We start from the raw sequence: 21,330 nt of genomic DNA, 5'->3' as shown, positions 1-21,330 counted from the left end.
TGCTCAGTCTGTGGGGAGGGATTCACTCGATCATCCTTCCTGCTCAGACTGTGAGGAGGGATTCACTCGATCATCCTTCCTGCTCAGTCTGTGGGGAGGGATTCACTCGATCATCCTTCCTGCTCAGACTGTGAGGAGGGATTCACTCGATCATCCTTCTTGCTCAGTCTGTGGGGAGGGATTCACTCGATCATCCTTCCTGCTCAGACTGTGGGGAGGGATTCACTCGATCATCCTTCCTGCTCAGACTGTGGGGAGGGATTCACTCGATCATCCTTCCTGCTCAGACTGTGGGGAGGGATTCACTCGATCATTCTTCCTGCTCAGACTGTGGGGAAGGATTCACTCGATCATCCTTCCTGCTCAGACTGTGGGGAGGGACTCACTCTATCATCCTTCCTGCTCAGACTGTGGGGAGGGACTCACTCTATCATCCTTCCTGCTCAGACTGTGGGGAGGGATTCACTCGATCATCCTTCCTGCTCAGACTGTGGGGAGGGACTCACTCGATCATCCTTCCTGCTCAGACTGTGGGGAGGGACTCACTCGATCATCCTTCCTGCTCAGACTGTGGGGAGGGATTCACTCGATCATCCTTCCTGCTCAGACTGTGGGGAGGGATTCACTCGATCATCCTTCCTTCTCAGACTGTGGGGAGGGATTCACTCGATCATCCTTCCTGCTCAGACTGTGGGGAGGGATTCACTCGATCATCCTTCCTGCTCAGACTGTGGGGAGGGATTCACTCGATCATCCTTCCTGCTCAGACTGTGGGGAGGGACTCACTCGATCATCCTTCCTGCTCAGACTGTGGGGAGGGACTCACTCGATCATCCTTCCTGCTGAGACTGTGGGGAGGGATTCCCTCGATCATCCTTCCTGCTCAGACTGTGGGGAAGGATTCAGTCGATCATCCTTCCTGCTCAGACTGTGGGGAAGGATTCAGTCGATCATCCTTCCTGCTCAGACTGTGGGGAGGGATTCACTCGATCATCCTTCCTGCTCAGACTGTGGGGAGGGATTCACTCGATCATCCTTCCTGCTCAGACTGTGGGGAGGGACTCACTCGATCATCCTTCCTGCTCAGACTGTGGGGAGGGACTCACTCGATCATCCTTCCTGCTGAGACTGTGGGGAGGGATTCCCTCGATCATCCTTCCTGCTCAGACTGTGGGGAAGGATTCAGTCGATCATCCTTCCTGCTCAGACTGTGGGGAAGGATTCAGTCGATCATCCTTCCTGCTCAGACTGTGGGGAGGGATTCACTCGATCATCCTTCCTGCTCAGACTGTGGGGAGGGATTCACTCGATCATTTCAACTGAATGTACATCAGCAAGTTTACACTGGGACAAGTCCATTCACCTGTTCTGTGTGTGAGAAGGGATTTGGTCGGTCTTCCCTCCTGTGGCCACACCAGTCAGTTCACACTGGGCAGAAGTAGGTCATGTGCTGTATTTGTAAGGAAAGATTCATTCGGTCATCTGACATAATGGCTCACCAACGAGTTCACACCAGGGAGTGGCCGTTCACCTGCTCGGACTGTGGGAAAGGATCCACTTGCTCATCTAACCTGAAGGTACTCCAGCGAGTTCACACTGGAGGGAGGCCGATCACCTTCTGGGACTGCGGGAAGGGTTTCACTCGGTCAGCTAACCTGAAGGTACACCAGCGTGTTCACACGGGGGAGAGGCCGTTCACCTGTTCAGAGTGTGGGAAGGGATTCACTCAGTCATCTAAACAACTGGTACAGAAGTCAGTTCACACTGGAGAGAGGCCGTTCACCTGCTCGGACTGCGGGAAGGGATTCACTCGGTCATCTCAACTACAGAGACACCAGCGAGTTCACACTGGGTAGAGGCCGTTTACCTGCTCAGACATTGGGAAGAGTTTCTCTCAGCCATATCCATCAAATGCATCAGCTAGTTCACACTGGAGAGTAGCCATTCACCTGCTGTGATTGTGGGAAGCGATTCACTCAGTCATCTCGGCTTATGTAACTCTCGCTTCGGGGCTAGCAGCTTAATATAGGGGGTGATAGCCCCCCAGCCCGCCCAAACTTGAGAAATCTTGTTTGGGTGGATGGTGTGTGATGTGTTCCCTGTTACAAATCAGTTCCCTGAAATAACAAACAGTACACAATATCTGATTAAACTATTGAGCTTTATAATTCTTACTTTGACTATAGGGTTAGTAAAGTTAAACAAAAAAAGAAGAAAAAGGACCCACTGTCTCCATTTGCATCTTTTCATCTCCCCCAGCAAAAGACCACGAAAATCTCTCTTCTAGACTCACAAGAAAGAACATTTCTATCATCGGATAGCCCCGCACTCCATAACCCGTATCTCTGGTCGTAACATAAACATTGCTGCTACAGAGAAACCATTACCTCAGCTGTGAAACATTACAGAGAGGCCATAACATTAGCAGTGAAACCTTAGAGCATGTTACACTTGTGACACACTGTTCACACTGGGGAGAAAGTTTCAATGAGCTGCATGCTGGATATTTGTCCATCACCGTTGCTGAATGCAATTTCGAGAGTGACTGTCGGTGCTGAAATCTGCAATTATTGCTGCTGCTCACCACACCCAGGTCTGCATCCTGGTCACTGGGCATGGGAGGAGTTTCTTCTGCTGCACATTCACCTTTAATGGGACTGGAGTTTAATATTCTGGATCTGAGACAAGTAAATCAGTTCTATTTTAAGCTCTGTCTCCGGTACTTAGTGAATTTATAACACACCTAGTGCACAGTAGAGTCAACTCAGGCCTGCTGGACCCTGCCAGTGATTCTGTTCCACGACAGTACTTTCAAATCCTCCCCTGTACGGCCAAAGTCGGCCTCAGGAGAAATCTTCCCAGACAGATCTGTTGGAATTCTTTGTTGAAATACGAAAGGAGGTGGGTGTTGTTTGTTTGGATTTTCAGATGGTTTTGAACAAGGTGCTGCACCTGAAGCTGCTGAACAAGACACCAGCTCATGGTATTTGATGTCTCTGTGCTGTTCCCGCTGGAGTTTAGAATTATGGGCGGGGTGTGGAGTTGGTGTGAGGCGTGTTTCCCGAATACTGTAAAGCCGATATGGAGAGGATGTTTCACATAATGCGGAGCCCAGGTCCAGGGGTACATCCTCAGACTACAGGGAAATCAATTCAGATGAGGAGGAAGTCTTATGATATAATGTTTATTCAGCATGGCCGTGTCTGATCTATGCTTCTGTGCCCATCCCCCTGTATCTCCAGCTCAAATGTACCCAGCCACCCGCCTACACTCAGATAGATAGACACTTCATTGATCCTAAAGGAACTTACATGGCAGATTTAGAATTTTAGAAAATTCCATGTGTCTCCATTTAAAAGGAGTGGCCCTTTTCGATCCCTGTCTCTTCCTCTTTTCTCCTCTTTTCTCTCTCCTCTCTCCCCCACTCTCTCTATCTCTCCCTCCCCCTCTCCCACTTCCCCTTCTCTCCTCCTCCCTCTTCCTCTATCTCTCTGTCTCTTTCTCTCCCTCCTCTGCTTCATCCAACTCCGAACGGCAGTATGTTCCGATGTCACCAAGGCTACTTATCCTGTCGATGTCACCGTCGCACATTGAAAGGTGCTATCATGGAGTGAACATGGGCCGAGGTTCAGGGTCAGTCTGTAAAGGCGGGGTGGGGTGTGGTGTGTAGACATAATGTGGAGAAGGGAAGTGAGAGTGAGAGGAAGTTGGGGTGAGCAGAGTAAGAGAGGGAGGTGAGGAATTGGGAGAGGGTTTATTAAGATAAGAGCGGAGAGGAGGAGAGTGAGAGGAGACAGAGGAGAGAAGCTGAGAGGAATGTGTGCTGAGGATTGAGAGGAGGGTGGGCGATAGGGAGAAAGGGAGTGACAGATCTGGTGAGCGCACTATGGAGAGAGGGAGGAGCAAGATGTTGAGGGAGCTGCACACACTCAAGTGTTGAGGGAGTTGCGTTTCCTCTGTCCCACTCACAGTAACTCTTCTAAGGATGTATTTGCATCAACAAAAGCAGGATTCGACACGCTGTGAGCGTGTGCCGTTCTGAACTGAAATGAAAGCTCAACCCAGAAAGATGAAGGAATTATCACAATGGAACAGTGATTCCCTCTGGGGGCAGTTACGTGTCCTAAGATAGCTTTAGGAGCAAATAACACTCGCCGGGGGTGGGGGGCATTCGAGATTCTTGGCGGGGCAATAAGCTGCCTCTAACTTGTGGCAACAGACCTGATCGACCGTTAGTAGAGCAGGCACTTCCAAAAAGGATGTGGCACTGGGACACAGGAAGAAGCATCGCACTGCAGGACTTGAGCATCCATCGTCACAATGGGTCTGACACTTGGCGATCTCGTCCGACCTTACCAACCTAACGGACGTCGTTGGGGATTAGCAACGAGGGTGCTCGGCATTTCGCCTTGACTCGCGGCACTGGGGCTAAAATAGGCTGGGAAACACTGCTATAGAAGAAGGATTTAGCCAATAGGTGAGCATAATCGTCCATGGATGGGATCCCCACGATGTGAGCAAAGGAGGAAAGCGTCCAACGTCAGGCTCAAAGCTGGAGACCTCTTGCCAGAAACTGCGTGGTTCCTTGTGTCAACACAGGACCAGGCGGTTGACACAGAAATAACAAAAATGTACATTAAAAGAGTCACAAACTCAAGACGAAGTGTTGTGCCTCTCTAGGGGCTCTAAAGCAGAACATGCCGTTTGATTGCTTACACAGGCGCCATCAAGTGGCAAGCGTCATTCACCAAAGTCCTGCTTTAAGAGACGATCATGAAAGATACTATCGATGACAATCAATACAAGCCTGATCCAGTTTTAGAGTCGGAGTCAAACAGTTGCATTGCTACCGACCCGTTATTAGAGATAGGGCGATACATGATCCTGTCCGGATATAATATCACAGGATAAACATGCAAATTAGATTTACTGAATAGATACAGGCATTCCGACACACACAGCACGCTGAAATCAATAAGTGAAAAAGCCTGAAATATGCCATGGCGTTGATAGCAGTGTGACGTCATTCACTGGCTCTCATTTTGGAAGGGATTCAATCGGTCATCGCCGATACACCAACAGCTCCGCACTGGGAGGCGGCCGTTCACCTGCACCGTGTGAGCGAAGGGACTCATTCAGTTAACCCACCTTGTGATGCTCCGGTGAGTTCACAATAAATAGAGGCCACATTTCTGTCCGGAGTGAGCAGAGAGTTTTACTCAATCATCCCAGATGCTACACCAGCAAATTCACATCAGGGAGGAAGTTCAAATCAGCTCTGTGTTAAATGTTTAACCTTCATGGTCACTGAAGGCAGCTGCAGGTTCATGAGGGACTGTTACTGTCGGATTCTACAGTTCTTGCGGCTGCTCATCGCAGCCCAGGACTGAACCCTGGTCACTGAGCATTGGAGGAGTCTGTTCTGCTGATGTTAGCCTTAAACTAGACTGCTGTTTAATGTTACGCTCACTCTCTACTACGCTCACAATGTACACTCGAGAGGCCACTCAATCCATCTGGTCCCAGCCCATGTTTCTGTTCCATATCAGTATTTTAAAGTGTATCTCCGCCGTTTATCTCTCACACTCCCTGTTGCAAATAGTCACTACTCTGTGGGAGAACAGAATTCCCTTGAATTTCATAGAATCATAGAAATCTGCAGCAAATTACAGGCCCTTCGGCCCACAATGTTGTGCCGACCATGTACCCTACTCTAGAAGCTGCCTAGAATTACCCTACCGCAGAGCCCTCTAATTTTCTAAGTTCCATGAATTCTCTTAAGATTCTCTTAACAGACCCTATTGTATCTGCCTCTACCATTTCAAGCACCTTAAACTATTTTCACTCATTTCAAAGGACTAGGCCTCAGACAGCTGTGTTTTTGCAATGCATCTCTCAAGTCTGACAGCAGACTAGCGAATGAATCTTCGATGGAGCAGAGTCAGAATCCAAAGAGTTGCCAGCAGCAGTCGGGGCTTTGGGGCTCCAGAAAAAGATGGGGTCTGGAGGTTTTGAGCAGGAGGAGGGAAGAGGAATCAGACCAGCAGGATCTGGCTATGAATAAAAGATGAGAAACATTTGGAAACTGGTTAATTGAAGAAACAAATTGGTTAATTTCTACAAAATATTGCCTGTAATCAGCAGATCAGGCAGCAAATGTGGAGAGGAATAAATAGACAGCATTTTAGCCGAGCCCCTTCAGCATGCCTGGACTGTGTACTCCTCTGCTTAGTTGCCGCCTGAACTGCACAGTTCCTCCAGCATTGTGTGTGTTTGCATTCCTCTTTTTCCAGCAACTGCAGAAACATGCCCACTCTGGGTGATCAGAATGGTAATCTATACGGGAGACAAAGTAGATGGGGGAGGTTTTAAATAGTAGTTTTACATCCGTATTTCCTCAGGAGATGGACACAGAGTCTGCAGAAGTGAGGCAAAGCAGCATCAACTTCATGGACCCTGTACAGATGACAGAGGTGGAGGTGTTTGCTGTCTTAAGGCAAATTGGCGTGGATCAATCCCCAGGGCCTGACAAGTTGTTCCCTGGGACTCTGGAATTGCAGAAATTGTCAGAGCCCAAGCACAGATATTTAAATCATCCTCAGTGACAGGTGAGGGACTGGAGGATTGGAGGACAGCCAATGTTGTTCTGCTGTTCAAGAAAGCCTCTAAACTTAAACTAAAAAATTGTACATTGGTGAGCTTGTCATCAGTGGTGGGAACGTTAATGGAACGTAAGTGCAGGAACTGGATATACAAGTTTTTGGATAGATGTGGACTGATTAAGGATAGATAGCATAGCTTTGTGCATGGTAGGTCATGTCTAACCAATCTTATAGAGTCTCTCGAGGAAGTTGTCAGGGAAGTGGATGAAAGCAAGGCTGCTGATGTTGTCTACATGGACTTTAGCAAGACACTTGGCAAAGTCTCACATTGGAGGTTGGTCAAGAAGGTTCAGTCACTCAGCCTTCAAGATGAGATAGTAAATTGGATGAGACACTGTCTTTGGGAGAAGCCAGAATGTGGTTGCAGATGGTCGCCTATCTGACCGGAGGCCTGTGACTAGTGGTGTGCCATAGGGATCAGTGTGGGATCTGTTGTTGTTTGTCATCTATATCAGTAATCTGGATGATACTGTGGTTAGCTGAATCAGCAAATACGTGGATCACACCAAGTCTGGGAGTTTAGCGGACTGTGAGCAGGCTATCATGGCTTGCAGTGCGAACTGGACCAGCTGGAAAGATGGCTTGAGAAATGGAAAATGGAATTTAATGCAGACAAGTGTGAGGTGTTGCACTTTGGTAGGACCTACCAGGGTAGCTCTTACACAGTGACTGGTTGGGCACTGAGGTGTCTTGTAGAGGAAAGGATCGGGGAATACAGGTCTCTATTTCACTGAAAGTGGTGTCACAGTTCAAAAGGTACAGAGAGAAAGATTTTGGCCCATTGGCCTTCATAAACTCAAGTACTGTCAACAATAGACGGATGTTATGTTGACATTGTACACGACATTGGTGAAGCCTAATTTGGAGTATTGTGTGCAGTTTTGGTCACCAACCTACAGGAAAGATGTAAAAGAGGTTGAAAGAGTTCAGAGAAAATTCACAAGGATGTTGTCAGGTCTGGAGGACTTGGGTTAGAAGGAAACATTGAACTGGACTGGACTTTATTCCTTGGAAAGTAGAAGAGTGAGGGGAGATCTGATGGAGGTATACCACAGTTTTGAGGGACATAGATGGGGTAAATGCAAGCTGGGTTTTTCCACTGAGATGGGGTGGGACCACAACCAGAGGCCATGTTGTGGTTGCACGATTGCAACATGTTAGAGGTCGGTATAGGTACCTGGATGGTAGGGGTATGGGAGTGGAAAGCGTAAATAGCTTGGCACCAACTAGATGGGCCAATGTGTCTGAATCTTTCTATGACTGTGACAAGAATCTTTAACAATACTAATATTCACTCTAATTCATTTTAACAGCTGTGCAGACCAACCATACATCTGGGTAGGAAATATTTACATGGCATTAAAACTGTGGCACTTTAAGTTAACAGTACATAAAAGAAAATCCCAGCTGCACGTCAACAAAGGGTATTTGTGTGAGAGTGTTTCAGTTCCTGTGGGGCCAGGTTCCCATGCAGCTCAGTGGGAACAGGGAATAACCCCAATGGAGAGAGTCAAACTGAGCCAATTCACAGATTGGAGATGCCAGAAATGCTCCATTCTTATAGAGACTGGAAGAGTATCAGAGAATTTGATGGTCATTCCAGACACCAACCATGTGCCCAGTTACAAGATGGTTTCTTTCTGCAACTTGGGTTGAACCTCACTGTAACAGTGTGATGCCAGATCACACCTTGGTAACTAATGTGATCTCATCTGAAATGTTGTCCTACACCCATTGATGGATTTTGTAAATCTTTTTACAGGTTAAAAATGACAAGGAAATTGGCTATGGGAATTCAAACAAAACACACCAGTTTTGCTGTCTCTGTCCAGATATTTAAGAAGTGGAGCAAGGGATTCCCTCAATCATCCTTCCTGCTCAGACTGTGGGAAGGGATTCACTCTATCATCTGACCGACTGGCACGCCCGTTATTTTACACAGGTAACATTCACCTGTTCAGACTGGGAATGGAATCACTCGTTAATCTCAACTAAAGGTACGTCAGCAAGTTCACACTGGGACAAGGCTATTCACTTGTTCTGTGTGTGAGAAGGGATTCAGACGATCTTTCCAGCTGTGGGCACACCAGTTAGTTCACATTGGGCAGAGGCTGGTCATCTGCTGAAATTGTCGGGAAGGATTCACTAGGCCATATCTGACCGAATGGCACACCAGCGAGTTCACACCGGGGAGCGGCCGTTCACCTGCTCCGACTGTGGGAAGGGATTCATTCAGTCATCTAAACTGAAGGAACATCAGCGAGTTCACACTGGAGAGAGGCCATACACCTGCTCAGACTGTGGGAAGGGATTCACTCAATCATCCTCCCTATTGGCACACCAGTCAGTTCACACTGGGGAGTGGCCGTTCACCTGCTCAGTGTGCGCGAAAGGATTCACTCGATCATCCTCCCTATTGGCACATCAGTCAGTTCACACTGGAGTATGGCCATTCATTTGCTCAGACTGTGGGAAGGGATTCATTCGGTCATGTGATCTGCTGGCACACCAGCGAGTTCACACTGGGGAGAGGCCGTTCACCTGCTGTGAATGTGGGAGGGGATTCGCTCGGTCATCTGATCTACTGATACACCAGTCAGTTCACACTGGTGAGAGGCCATTCACGTGCTCAGACTGTGGGAAGGGATTCATTCTGTCACACGAACAACTGGTACACAAGTCAGTTCACACTGGGAAGTGGCCATTCAGCTGCTCAGACTGTGGGAAGGGATTCACTCGGTCATCTCAACTACAGAGACACCAGCGAGTTCACACCGAGTAGAGGCCGATCAACTGGTCAGTCTTTGGGAAAAGTTTCTCTCAGCCAAATCAGCGAGTTCACACTGGGGAGTGGCCGTTCACCTGCGGTGAATGTGGGAAGTGATTCACTAAGTAATCTAAGCGTATGTAACTCTCACTTCAGCTAGCAGCTTAATATAGCTTAATTTGGCCCTCCCCCCAGCCCGGCCAAACTTAAGAAATCTCTTTTGGGTGGATGCTGTGTGATGTGTCCCCTGTTACAAATCAGTACCCTGAAATTACAAACAGTACACAATATGTGATTAAACAATTGAGATTTATGATTCTTACTTTGACTACAGGGTTAGTAAAGACAACAACAAAAAAAGAAAAAGAGCCCACTCTCTCCATTCGTGTCTTCTCATCTCTCCCCAGCAAAAAACCATGAAAATCTCTCTTCCAGACTCAGAAGAAGGAACATTTCTCTCATTGGATACACCCGCACTCCAAATCCCTGTTTTCTCTAGTCGTAACCTAAACATTGTTATACTTGTGACAGACTACCGGGTTCACACTGGGGAGAAAGTTTCAATGAGCTGCATGCTGGATATTTGTCCATCACCGTTGCTGAATGCAATTTCGAGAGTGACTGTCGGTGCTGAACTCTGCAATTATTGCTGCTGCTCACCACACCCAGGTCTGCACCCTGGTCACTGGGCATGGGAGGAGTTTCTTCTGCTGCATATTCACCTTTAATGGGACTGGAGTTTAATATTCTGGATCTGAGACAAGTAAATCAGTTCTATTTTAATCTCTGTCTCCGGTACTTTTAACACACCTAGTGCACAGTAGAGGGTCAACTCAGGCCGGCTGGCCCCTGCCAGTGATTCTGTTCCAGGACAGTCCTTTTAAATCCTCCCCTGTTGTTCCCCTCTCGCTCTCCCTGTGGTGATGGGTTCCAAACCGTCACCATCCTGTGGATGAAGAGGTTTCCCTGAATTCTCTGCAGACTGAAGAAATTGAGCTGACTGCAGCTCTGTCTGAGATGTTCTTCGCCCCTGAAATCTCTGGGCTGAGGAAGAATGAATTTGGGAGTTACCCTCCTTATTCACGGCTCATTTCCAGATTATGGGTCGTTTTCCCTGCTTCTAAAGTGTTGTTGAAAGCACCGCTGTCCTCTAAAGACTGAAAGCAGAATGGGAAACCATCCGTTGGATGTTCAACGGAGCAGGGTCAGAAACCAGAGGCGGGTCTGCACAGGGCAGAGTTTGGGGCTCTGGACGATGGTCGGGGTAAGAACGTACGATGAGGAGAAGGGAATCAGCAGCGGGGCGTGGCAACGAATGACAGAGTAGCAACATTTGGAAGCTGATTGACAGAGAAAATATTTCGGATGTCTGACTGATGACACAAACAATGCCTGTGGTGAGGTGCTCCACTGGTTGAGGAACGTATGTGTGTTTGGAATGGTTTTATCTATTGGGGGAGTTGTTCCTGCTTGTTTATCCTGTAATATTATATCTGAATGGTTATTATGGATTGTCCTATCTGAAATAATGCATTGATTATAAAACATATAGAATAGTACAGCACATTACAGGCCCTTCGGCCCACAATGTTGTGCTGACCCTCAAACCCTGCCTCCCATATAGCCTCCCACCTTAAATTCCTCCATATGCCTGTCTAGTAGTCTCTTAAATTTCACTAGTATATCTGCCTCCACCACTGACTCGGGCGGTGCATTCCACGCACCAACCACTCTCTGAGTGAAAAACCTTCCTCTAATATCCCCCTTGAACTTCCCTCCCCTTACCATAAAGCCATATCCTCTTGTACTGAGCAGTGGTGCCCTGGGGAAGAGGCGCTGGCTGTCCACTCTGTCTATTCCTCTTAATATCTTGTACATCTCTACCATGTCTCCTCTCATCCTCCTTCTCTCCAAAGAGTAAAGCCCTAGCTCCCTTAATCTCTGATCATAATCCATACTCTCTAAACCAGGCAGCATCCTGGTAAATCTCCTCTGTACCCTTTCCAATGCTTCCACATCCTTCCTATACTGAGGCGACCAGAACTGGACACAGTACTCCAACTGTGGCCTAACTAGAGTTTTATAGAGCTGCATCATTACATTGCGTCTCTTAAACTCTATCCCTCGACTTATGAAAGCTAACACCCCATAAGCTTTCTCAACTACCCTATCTACCTGTGAGGCAACTTTCAGGGATCTGTGGACATGTATCCCCTGATCCCTCTGCTCCTCCACACTACCAAGTATCCTGCCATTTACTTGGAGTTTATCATATAAATTGTAATATTTTGACTCTAAAACTGGATCAGGCTTGAATTTATGGTGCCTTTATGAAGTAATGGAGGGCATTTATGAGTTTGTATTTTAAAGCAAGATTTTGGTGAATGATTAATTAATTAATTAGGTCACGAGTTCAAGGAACCCTTCGGGCGAAGTGCTCTTAATATGATCAAATTCACCCTGACATTAGAGAAGGTGACATTAATGTTACCCTGACATTAAAGTCAGATGTGTAATTTGAGAGCAAGAGAGAAGAATTGGACAAAATTGATTTGAAAAGAACACGGGCAGGGATGAAAACAGAATAGCAATGACTGGAATTTCTGGGAGCAATTCGGAAGGCACAGGGTATATACACATCACAAAGAGCAAATAGTATTCTAAAGGTAAGGTGACAAAACCGTGGCTGATAAGAGAAACCAAAGACAACGTAAAAACCAAGGAGAGGGCACAGAGCAAAAGTTATTTGGAAGTTAGATAAATGGGAAGCTTTTAAAAACAAACAGAATGCAACTAAAATAATTAAGAAGGAAAAGATGGAATACATAGATGAGCTAGCCCGCAATATTAAAGAGGATACCAAATTTTTCTTCAGGTACATATATTGTAAAAGAGAGGCTGAAGTGGATATCGGACCACTGAAAAATGATGCTGGACAGGTAGTAATGGGGTGGGGGTGCAAGGTGATGGCAGATGAACTGAATAAGTCTTGTACATCACTCTTATCTCTCGAAGACACTGGCATGAATATGGAAGTCCCAGATGTCAGTGGTCAGAATGTGTAAAGTTATGTTACACGGGAGAAGGTCCTTTGGGAAAGAGAGATGGTCTGAAGGTAAATAGGTCACCTGGACCAGATGGTATACACCCCAGAGATCTGAAAGAGGTGGCTGAAGTGATGTGGAGGCATTGGCAATGATCCTTCGAGAATCGTTAAGGAAATAAAATCCAAAGAAGATTTTTCCTTCACTGCTCCCCCTCTCCCAGTTTCACCCATCACCTACCACGTCTTCCATCCCTCCAACCCCCACACTTCCTCTGACGTCTCATCTTCTTTGTTCCCAGTCCTGATGAAGGGTCTCGGCCCGAAACGTCGACTGTTTACTATTTCCCATATATGCTGCCTGGCCTCCTAGCTTACTCCAGCATTTTGTGTATGTGTTGCTTGGATTTCCAGCATCCACAGATTCTCTCCTGTTTTTGATAAAAGCAAAAGCGGGGTCACGTAATATTGAAAGAAAGCAGTGGGAAGTGAGAGGATTGGAAATCTTTTACATAACCAACAGGAGACAACAAAAAAAAACACACACACACAGGAGAGACATGATGAAAAATTAAGGTAAGTGAGCCAAAAATATCAGGTATCAAAAGTTGTTCAGATATATAAAGAGTAAAAGAGAGGCAAGAGTTGATATTGTACCACTGGAAGATGATGCTGACGAGTTAGTAATAGAGCAAAGAAATCGCGGCCGAATGTAATAAGTATCTTGTGTCAATCTTCACTGTGTAAGACACTCGCAGTCTAAGACTATCAGACATAGGAGCAGAATTAGGCCACTCAGCCCTATCGAGTCTGCTCCGCCGTTCTATCATGGCTGATCCCAGTTCTCACTCAACCCCATGCACCTGTCTCCTCGGCATATCCTGTAATGCCTCGATTGATCCGTAAACTGGAGACAGAAGGAGACGAGGTGCGAGATCAGACTGCAAGGTTTGAGCGGCTCAGGGACCGTGTGACCATTGCTCCCATTCTGACCTCGTCTCCGCATTCCGACACTGCCCCCTTGTGGTGACACTGTGCCGCCTCCTTTCTGTGCTGTTGCTCTTTCAACTTTGCCAATGGAAGTACGGCCGTCACTGTATTGCCACCGGCGTCAGTTATCACAGTGTGCAGTCGTGCCTCTTCTTCCCAGACGATATCTTACTGCAGGCCGTCATTACGCTTCACTCGACATCTCTGCAGTGGTTTGCCGAGGTACTTGATGAGATGCCGAAACTCGGCAGGCTCCTGCGGGTTTGAAAGTGTTGGCGTGCTTTCCTCGCAATGATATTTATACGGGGGCTCCAGGACTGGTTCTCGGAGAGAGTCGTACCCAGAAATTTAAAGTTACTGACCCTCTCCACCTCTGATCCTCTGCTGATTACTGGCGCATGGACCGCTGGTTTCTCAAAGGCCGAACATTTATCTGATGATTACGTCACTTTGCTCGTGACTCTCCCTCGGGTGAAAACAATTTAATGTCACACATAGAGCAGGACAGTGCAGGAGCAGAGCCGTCGGTCATCGAAAAAAAGTTGAAGTCACTTGTGACGAACAAGAGAATTCTTCAAAGACGAGCATGGACAAATGATAACAAACCCATTCAGGATAATGAAAGGAGGTCTCAGTATTCAGAAAATTCTAATCTGAACATAACCCGTGTTCACAGAAATGACACAGGAAAATATAAATGTACGATAAACAATGAGTTCAGTAGTTACAGAGCTGAGATCTACCTGCATGTTAACTGTAAGTTTGCAGATGGCTCATTACATCAAATTGCCTTCAGTATTACTGATTACAGAAACAGCATACCGTATCGATTTCCTTTGAAGATGGACCAGACAACTTCATGATTCAGCTTCAGGGTCCACCTGTTACAGATGTCGTTACAAGCCTGAAATTATCTTGTTCTGCCCAGTCAGTTCCCACTGCTGCCAATAAATGGCGCAATGGGATAACCTATGTGCAGACAGGCCAGGCCAACCCCACCGAGTCGGTGAACAACGTTGACCGTAGAAATTATACTTGGCAGATTGAGATCAAAGTAACCATGAAACACAGCGGCTTTTCTGAAAAGATTACAGTACAGGGCAAGTGAAAGTTTCCGTCAATATTCGACTTCCAACCACCGCTTCAACTTCTGAGCAATTTTATTTTGCAGCTCTATTCTATCTACTTTATTCGTCATATTAAAGAAAAAACTGTTTATCAGGGATAGGGAAGGTGGAGCAGAGTAACAGATATTCTAGAGGTCCTTCAGGGCTTTTTAATTGTAAGTCAAGTTCCGGGATTTATTTATGTCAAATTTCCACAGATGTTCATTTAAGTCTACCGCGAATAACGTCCCATGCTTGCCAAAACATTTTAACTCTTAATTTAAAATAATGGAGAACCGTGCCGGTTTATCTGCCTCTGTCACAGAGGGACATTCTGTGCCCATGCTTGTGAGCAGGATTTCCCTTCGCTTCTCTTCACACCGGCAGCTTCATTTGGAATCGCCGCTGACTGTGAAATGAAGCTCTTGAAGTTTTCAGAAGCAGATCTCTTTCTCAGAGTTCAGAACTTCGTGCAGCGCCGACGTGACTTCACGACGTTAAGGAATCGATCCCTTTGTGAATGAAATTCAGCCACTGCACAAACTGAACGAACCAATCTTATGCAAACTAAATTAAGTCGGCAGTGAAAAAAAGAGGCGGACAAAATGAAACGTATCCTCTCCATGATTCCGTAGAATTATATCCGGGAACTCCTTTTTATAAACTCCAATTCGTTTGCCATTCAGGCTAATATGGTGGACAGGATACAAATTGGGTCTACCGAACCCAGCTGATGTGATTGGACTGCAGTAGAAAGGAGTGATTCCATTCCTCTTTCAGTTCTATTGGCAGAGCCCGTGTCTCGTGTCAATGTAAACATCAACTATTACACTCTCAGATAAAAAAACGATAAAGTTGTATACACCTGTGACGTTAAGGGCGCAATTTAGGTAAAACATCATTAGAAGACATCTAACATCAATATCTCGATTTTCAGAAACACCTAGTCTGAACATAACCCGTCTGAACAGAAATGACACAGGAAATTATAGACGTACTGTCAATATTCATTGCAACAGCGTCAGTGCAGAGATCTACCTGCAAGTTAATTGTAGGTACGCAGGTTGCTCATTACATTAATTTACATTCAATATCACCGATCACAGAAACAGCATACAATCTCTATTTCTGTTGTAGATGGGCCAGACAACATCAGGATTCAGCTGCAGGGTTCGGTTTTCAAAATACTGTCTCAAGTCTGAAATTAACTTGTCCTGTCCAGTCAGTTCCCAATACTGTTTCATGTCCTGTGACCTGACGAAACAGGATGAAGCACGTCAAAGGTTGACATTCGCGAGATGCATTTCCATTGTTTTCGGTACAATTGAGTGTTCGTTGAATTGAGCTCGGGGAGTGTTGGTTACACAATGCCAGTTTGCTCAGAACCAACTTCATGGAAGGTCTGGAGTGATTTATTTAGAAGTCAATTTGCCGGAAATTTAATATCTTCATTTAACCCTATGGCGAAGAATATTTCATGTTTCCCAGAGCATGGGGAACTAAAGAGCTGGTGGAACTATTCGGTTAAAATTACGGAGAGCCATGTCGGCTTATCTGCTTCGGTACCCGAGGGACATACTGTGCCCAGGCCTGTAAGCAGGATCGCTCAAAGCCGTTCTTCACAGTAGCGGCTTCAGTTGACGTCACGACGTATTGTCGACTGAAACTCCTGACGTTTTGAGAAGTAGATGCGTTTCTCAGAATACAGATCCCCGAGCAGTTCAAACCTGATTTCACGAAGTTAAGGAAACAACCCCTTTGTGAATAAAATACAGCCGCTGTGCATATTGAAGGAATTAATCTTGGAGCCAGTTACACGGGATATAATTCACATAACATTAAGGGGCAGAAACAGAATCTGATGGAGACAGTGAGCAGGTCGGGAAACATCTGTGAAAGGGAAAACAGAAGTCGACATTGCAATGCAGGACTGGGAGGTGGGGAAACAATGAAGTATTAATTGAACCTTCACCGGAGTGAGAGGGAAATGGGGCCGACGGGACTCGTGCAGCAGTTCTGACAGAGCATCTTCGACTTGAAATCTTAACCGTTCCATATCCACGGAGGCTGCTCGACAGCCTGAGTGTATTCCGGGATTTCCTTTTTCTTTTTGATACTTCCAACATCGCCAGCGCTTGCGTTGTTGTCTCCATGTGTGCATCCGACATCAGATGTCCTGGACACTGTAGGTACAAAACAAGTCTCTGATCTGACAAAACAGGATTAAGTATGTCATAGTCTGACATTTATCGAGATGCTTTTCCATTGTTTTCCAGATAATTAAGGGCTCGTTGAATTGAACTCGGGGAGTGTTGGTTACACAATACCAGTTTGCTCAGAACCAAATTAATTTACAACAAAGGCTGGAGCCGACTGCAGCTGCCGAAATCAGATCCACGGCAACACAATTAACCCTTTATTAGCGTCCAGTGATAGGGAGAGAGAACGGAGAGAAAGAGATTGAACACGGGACTTTGTAGCTGCGCCACAGCAGAACACTTTGGTCTCTGATCTCCTGTCAGTGCTTTGTGTCCGAGTGTCATTTCTTCCTGGAATGGGGACAAATTACTGTAAGGACACGCAGGTTCAGGCAGCAGCGGTGGAGAGAGACGCAGTCTGCGTTTCGGATCCGAGATCCCGAATGAAGGTACCAGGACCCAAACCATCAGCTGGTTCTCCCACCCAGACGGTAGGCAGTGTTCCACGTGTACTTTAACACACCCAAACTGGACATTACCTTTCCCCAGCCGCTTTCCGGAACATCTGCAATGTCTCTGGCGCTCTTCTGGCTGCTGGAGCCAGTATTGGGACCCTGTTGATCCGCGGAGCAGAAACTAGATTTGTAAACTGCACGTCAGCTGGATTTGAACAAGAGTCTAGTTACTGCTGAAGACGCGATTACTGGCGTTTCAGTTTGACCCGCTTTCCCTCCCCCAACATTCCTGTGCTGGTTTCTTGTCATTTCTTTTCCAGTCTTGGTGAAGGGCTTTGGACTGCAACTCTGTCCTTCCATGTATTCTGCAAGACTTGTTGAATCCCTCGAGAATTATGTGTGTGTGTAACTGCTGGGCGTGTGAAAGCAACTCTCAGATTATTTAAAGAGATATGTTCGATAATTTACAAGGAATGCTGAGGAGTTTGAACCCGCATCACCGAATTGTTGCCAGCCACCCGGGTCCCTGACAGTATTCAATCCTTCAGAAGCGACAACATGTTGGAGTTTGTCGCTTCTGCAACATCGGTCACAGTGCACCCATGGGTGGGGCCGATGCCCGACAGCTCCCGAGTACCTCCCGAGATATGTCTGTGTGTGTGTGTGTGTATGTGTGTGTGTGAAGAGCGGGTTAGAGGGCACTGTGGGGGATGGGTTGTGTGTCCTGTGGTTTAGTATCATTACAGTCTCCTGGATCTGATTCAGCGCTTGAGTGTGTTGAGAAGGCCTGGATGTGGAGTGAATCCTATAATTAGTACAGCCTCAGGTCCCGATGGAAAAATAAACTCTTATTTACTTCGTTGTTTAAATCAGCCTGTATTTTGTTCACCATGAACTGGCCTGTGGAGGAGAGGGAGAGAAGTATCAGAAACTGGGTTCTGTTTGTATTGTTTATTGTTTAATTGAACTGCTGAGGAACTATGAGGAAGTCATTAACACAGTTTCCCTTTTCTCTCTTACCTGTTGTTCGCAGACAGTGTCGAGTTCGACTCTGCTGTAGTTCCCTTCCTCCACCAGCGACACCCAGTGGCCGATGTGTTCAACGTTAACAGAACTGCATCATCTTTACTCACCAGGGTTATTCCACTAGCCCCTCCTGAACTCTCACTCCCCACCCATCATCTCCTGCTCTGAGGCCGAAGGGCAGAAAAGAGAAGGAGAAGCCCCGCTCGGAAAACCGTCTCCCGTGCCTTCACACTGGTGGGGTCCGAAGCCGGCAACTGTCTGCCTGACAGCACTTTGCGAGCAACTTCCCCAATCGTGACTTTGCCAGCGATTCCTGAGTTTCTGTTTTACTGCATAGATCTCTGTCATTAACCGAGGCGCCCATGGACCCTCGGCTGGGAACCCGTGAGCGATATCCGGGCGGCTTCCAACACCCCGGAGAGGATAACACAGGATTAACCGAACTCTCTTCAACGCACACGGTCCTCTGATCGAGGCAGCATCCTGGTGAACTTCCTCGGCGCCCTCTCCAATGCTCCAGAACGCTCCGGTTCCAAACAATTTTCAAACTCCACCCCCAAATCTCTTCATCAGTCTGTGTCTGTCCAGTCTGAACTCTGTTTCACAACTGTGAACAGTCAATATATTCTTGTCGGTCACTATGGAAATAAAACAACTGGAGAGCGTTGTAAACTGAGGAAACAACACAAAACAGAGGACATAGACAGAGAAATCTCCAGCGCACCACAGGCCTTTCGGCCCACAATACTGAGCCGACCAGGTGACCTACTCTAGAAACTGCCGAGAATTTCCCTACCGCATCGCCCTCTATTTCTCTGTGATCCGTGAACCTACCAAAGAGTGTCTTAAAATATCCTAGTGTATCTGACTCCATCACCGTCGCTGGCAGTGCGTTCCGTGCACCCGCTTGGATGGGTACTGTCTCCGTCTCTGAGATTCCAGACCCTCTCTGAGACCCCAACCAACATATTCACCCCCTTCCTATCTCTGTAAAGATCCGACTGCCAAAATTAGGGGTAATCAGGACAAAGGAAGGTGAAGAAGATCGGCTGTGGTGGGGGAGGGGGTGGTTGGGGGGAGAGCAAGATTGGTATCTGATGCACAGAGTGTGAACGGTCCAGCAAATGATGCGGTTAATCATCCAGGGACAGGATGTCACCCCCAGAGCCCACAGCGCCTGCCAGTTCATAGGAAAAAGGCGATTATATATCACTTTTGCCCCCGTTAAATTTTGGACTCTGTGGAGAGACGGTAGTCTTCACCGCCACCCACTCCCATCATGAAAGATGAAGGAGGCATTGCACGGTTTACCCTGTAAAACATTCTTATTCTGAATGAAGATTATTTTCAGCCCGTTCCCCTGTTTCCTCCCGCACTCTCTGTAATTGCCTGCAGGGCCCCGTGCTGGTGACCCTGCTGCTTCACGGGGGCCGGACTAGATTCAGGCACTGCTCGCGAGCAAGGTTTGAACAACAACCCGGTCACCGCTGACGTCACCATGACGGGCCTTTCAGTCTGCCCGACTTCCTCTCACTCCACATTCTTGTTCTGGTATCTTTTCCCCATCCTTTCTAGTGCTGGTGAAGGGTGTCGCCCCACAGCGGTGATCGTCCATCGGTGATGCTGGACCTGCCGAGTTCCTCCAGCATAGTGTGTTTGATCCTCCTGCAGGGCGCAACACAGTTGTACGAACAACTTTCGGATTATTTAAGAAGCGGATTCGAAATTTACAGCGATCCCGGAGGAGTTTCAACTGGCATCTTTCATGTGCGGCAAACCAGGTCGCTGAATGTATTTAATCCATCGGGTTAACAACACGGTCGAAATTATATATTTGCAAGAATGGTCACAGTGACCACGTGGGTGGGACGTCTGCCGTGCAACTCCCGTGTACCGGGTTCAATCCCAACATCCGGGGTGTGTGTGTGTGTGTGTGTGTGTGTGTGTGTGTGTGTGTGTGTGTGTGTGTGTGTGTGTGTGTGTGTGTGTGTGTGTGTGTGTGTGCGCGCGCGCGCGCGCTCGAGCGTGTGTTTATGTCTGGCATAAACGTGCATGTGAAACTTGCTGGGGGATGAATTGTGTGGCCTATAGTTCAATATCCATTACATTCCCACGGAACTGATTCAATGCTTGAGAGTGGGGTGGCAGGGTCCTGGGTGCGGTGTGAGTATTATACTCAGTACAAGCTCCAGCCAGGATGGAAAAACAAGCTATTATTTCCATCGATGTGTGAAACTGTCTGTATTTTATTCCCCATGACCTGGAAGGCGGGGAAGTGATCGATGGAGGAGAAAATGGGTTGTTTTGAGAGTATTTCTAGTTCAATTAAACTGCTGAAGAACTATGAAGAAATTAATTACCGCAGTTTCCTGTTTCTCTCTTATCTATTGTTAGCCGACAGTGTGGCGTGGCAGATTGCTACAAAACAAACGAATGCAATTGCAACGTGCAGGTTCCCTTCCTCCACCACCGGCACATAATGGCCGATGTGTGCAGAGTCTATAGAATGCAGCATAGTAACCTACCAGGACCATCACACACACAAGCCAGAGGAGCGGAAGTAGGCCATTCTGCCCATCGAACCTGCTCCACTACTCCACCATGAGCTAAACTATTCTCCAGTCTAGTTCCAATTTCCGGGTTTCCCCCCCATATCCCTTGATACTCTGACTAATTAAATACCTGTCAATCTTCTCCTTAAAAACCCTCAATGATTCGGCCACCGCAGATGTATGTGGCAACGAATCACATAAATCCACGACCCTCAGGCTAACAAAAAAACCTCCTCATTTCTTAGCTTCTCTGCTTCATGTCCCTCCACCTGTCCTCAAATTGTCGGCAACTTTGCAACAAAGCCATCAATGCCCTCATCCCAGTCATTGACATATAACGTAAACGGTATTGGTTTCAGCACAGACCCCTGTGGAACACAACTCGTCACAGGAAGCCAGCTAGAAAAGGCTGCCTTTAATACTACTCTTCGCCTCCTGTCAATCGGCCACGGCTTTGTCCATGTCAGAACATTCCGTGTGATCCCATGTCCTCCTGTCAATCGGACACGGCTTTGTCCATGTCAGAACATT

At 47.0% G+C, this 21,330-nt stretch overlaps 1 protein-coding gene across 4 annotated transcripts in view; it reads left to right on the top strand.

Annotated features, from left to right (window-relative positions):
- The window catches only part of LOC140721222 (uncharacterized), a 188,490-nt gene extending 178,308 nt beyond the window's left edge, over positions 1-10,182 (top strand). For all 4 annotated transcript variants that reach the window (XM_073036078.1, XM_073036076.1, XM_073036077.1 and 1 more), the window contains exon 3: positions 8,425-10,182. In XM_073036078.1, coding sequence (XP_072892179.1) covers positions 8,827-9,444 — 618 coding nt within the window. In that variant the 5' untranslated portion in view covers positions 8,425-8,826 and the 3' untranslated portion in view covers positions 9,445-10,182. The remainder of the gene's footprint in view (positions 1-8,424) is intronic.
- Positions 10,183-21,330: the final 11,148 nt, after the last annotated feature.

The sequence above is a fragment of the Hemitrygon akajei genome, unplaced genomic scaffold (assembly GCF_048418815.1).
Source record: "Hemitrygon akajei unplaced genomic scaffold, sHemAka1.3 Scf000052, whole genome shotgun sequence".
Taxonomy (NCBI): domain Eukaryota; kingdom Metazoa; phylum Chordata; class Chondrichthyes; order Myliobatiformes; family Dasyatidae; genus Hemitrygon; species Hemitrygon akajei.
The sequence above is the reverse complement of the archived record's forward strand: the minus strand, read 5'-3'. Positions and strand labels throughout refer to the sequence as shown.